The sequence below is a fragment of the Magallana gigas genome, chromosome 7, assembly GCF_963853765.1.
Source record: "Magallana gigas chromosome 7, xbMagGiga1.1, whole genome shotgun sequence".
NCBI lineage: Eukaryota > Metazoa > Mollusca > Bivalvia > Ostreida > Ostreidae > Magallana > Magallana gigas.
In genome coordinates this window covers 33,657,654-33,660,206 of record NC_088859.1, presented here as the reverse complement: position 1 = coordinate 33,660,206, position 2,553 = coordinate 33,657,654, and the positions used below count along the sequence as shown (strand labels likewise).

Sequence of the window (2,553 nt, the reverse complement as noted above, 5' to 3'; positions counted from 1 at the left end):
ATTTAAAACCCTTGCGTATTTAGAAAGTTATTTAGGATCTCCACGTTCCTGTATAGAATAAAACAACATTCAATATATCTGGAGTCAAGCAATGTGTGCGCTGTTAAGAATGAGGATTATCGTTAATCCGCGGTTGGACTAATTAGTAAACATAAAATAAAAACCGGGGAATTTTTCACCCCTGGATTCTACCAAGTAGCATGCTGTTGTAGATATTTCTAACTGATTGGTTGATCCTAATTGTGACACAGACTAATTGGTAGTTATCATTTTTTTTTTCCTAACAAACGCGTGGGGTTTCAAGTAGGTGTGAATTTCGCCACCTCTCTGGGGGTGTAATCTCTCTTGATGATATCAAACAGAAACAAAGCTGTTCATTCAGACACAAACGGGAATAACTGTATCATATTTAAACATTGTAACATGATACATTCAATTACATATCAATTCTCATAGTCAATATTAATATTTATTTTGAGGGTTTTAAAATAATTTTTCCTCAAATTTTAAAATGTGATCTAATTTTCTAGACCGTTATAAATTGTAAAGATAATTATTTTCTTTTTAGAACGAGAGCAAATAAAAAATAAGGAAGAAATATAGAGAATAAAGCTATAAATTTTATATTGCCAGCACTTGATAAAAACAATACATGACATTCAACAGACATGAATTAACTACATGTAATATAATACATTACAAAATCTGCACATGTATAGAACAATATAATATCAATAAATATTAATGGTCTGAGACAATATTAAAAGACATACATACTCAAAATATTTATCGGTGCCATACGCCGAGTCCACATGCTTGAAAATATTGTCTATATTTTTCAATGTCTATTTGGTTCATGCTGGGTAAAGCTGATTGGAATTGAGCGAGAAGGGCGGCATTTCCCACACGTGACATGTCAAAAAAACCCGGCCTCATACTCGCCGCCAGGGCCGGGGACACACCCAAAGTTCCAACACTGGTATTTGATAAAGTTGAACGAAATGGCGATGAACTTGTGGAAGGTATAGGACTAGATTTTTTATTGCTGTCGGAATTTCCGATTATACTGTCTATGGAAAATCCCTTTTTGGTACTGGTGCTGGGTGGAGATTCGGGACTCCTCGGGGGTGTAGGTCCAGTGGACGATGAGCTGGGTGAAAATGGCTTAAGGGGACCAAGTAGCGAATTTTCTCGGATTGAATTAGCCATTGTGAATGGAATGGAAGGTAAAGCAGGTCGACCCGGAAAGTCGGACTGGGTAAAAAACGGTAACTGTGATGCCATCATCGGAGACATATAGGGGTAGGGGACTCCGGGCCTTGAATGGTGCGCGTGCATCGGTGAGGGTAGAAATGGGTGGTGATGGAGGTATTGCTCGGCCGAGGACATGAAGGCTGTAGACTGTTGGTGCATTTCTATGGGGTTCCTCTTGTAACGTTTTCTTCGGCGGAGAAAACTCCCGTTGTCAAACATATCTTCACTGCGGGGATCCAGGGTCCAGTAGTTACCCTTCCCAGGGTTCCCCGGCTCCCGGGGGATTTTTACGAAGCAGTCATTTAGGGAGAGGTTGTGCCGAATGCTGTTCTGCCAAGCTGGAAATTTTTCACGGTAATACGGGAAACGGTTAATGATAAATTCACAAATTCCTGACAGTGTCAGTCGTTTTTGGGATGATTGTAGAATTGCCATAGTAATGAGAGCGATGTAGGAATACGGAGGTTTCACGAGGTTTGATTTGGACGAATTTTTCTCCGAGTCCGATGTATTCGAACTTAGATTTTCAAAGTCAAATTTGTCAGCTTCATCTAACGGAGAGATCGGTGAATCACTTTCTTGGAAGCCACTGTCATCTATGTCAATTTCTTCATCCTCGCTGTCGTCTCCCAAAGATCGCTCACACCAGTTGAAATTCACTTTTCCTCCATTTTCTTCCGAATTAAATGAAGATTGTTCTTTGGTCAAAAGCCTCACCTCGGGAAGTCGTGACATTTCCTTTGGTAAATGCTCAATGTTTTCCTTTTCAACGTCTCCGTTTGCCTGTTCCTCGGTCAAATTGTGATTTTCCATGTCGACTTTCATTTCAATTTGACGAGTTGTCGAATATCAACTGCACAGATCCCGCACGAAATAGCGTCTTTTAAGTCTATTTAAACATACTAATTGCACGGCAATATAGCATTTGCTTTCATAAATATGTTTGTAAATACTTTATTTGACAAGACCTGCTAATATAATCAACTCGCGAGCCCAGATTTCTACCACGTGGTTGTTATGGGTGGAGCTTAATAATTGATTGGCTACCGTTGAAATAAGCCCCGCCTTCATTATTATATTGATACAAGGGGATTTATCCCATGCTGATAAGAATATGCTTAATCTGTTTAGTATAATCGCATAATTCAGCTCATTATTTCCTTTTTAAAAGAATACTTTAAATTTCATGAAATGGATCTTCTTTATGAAAAAAAAATTGCTATTTTTCTAGACTCAGACTTATTTTCGGGAGGTTTTGAAGTTTGCGAGAGTTGACAAAGTTAGTCAGAGGTTCATATG

The 2,553-nt window shown here is 38.7% G+C and overlaps 1 protein-coding gene across 1 annotated transcript; it reads right to left on the bottom strand.

The window, feature by feature from the left end:
- Window positions 1–607: 607 nt before the first annotated feature.
- On the bottom strand, window positions 608–2,238 carry LOC105341474 (forkhead box protein D1). The gene has a single exon (XM_011448026.4). The coding sequence runs from the start codon at window positions 2,077–2,079 to the stop codon at window positions 787–789; it is 1,293 nt and encodes a 430-aa protein (XP_011446328.3). The 5' UTR covers window positions 2,080–2,238; the 3' UTR covers window positions 608–786.
- Between the last annotated feature and the right edge of the window lie 315 nt (window positions 2,239–2,553).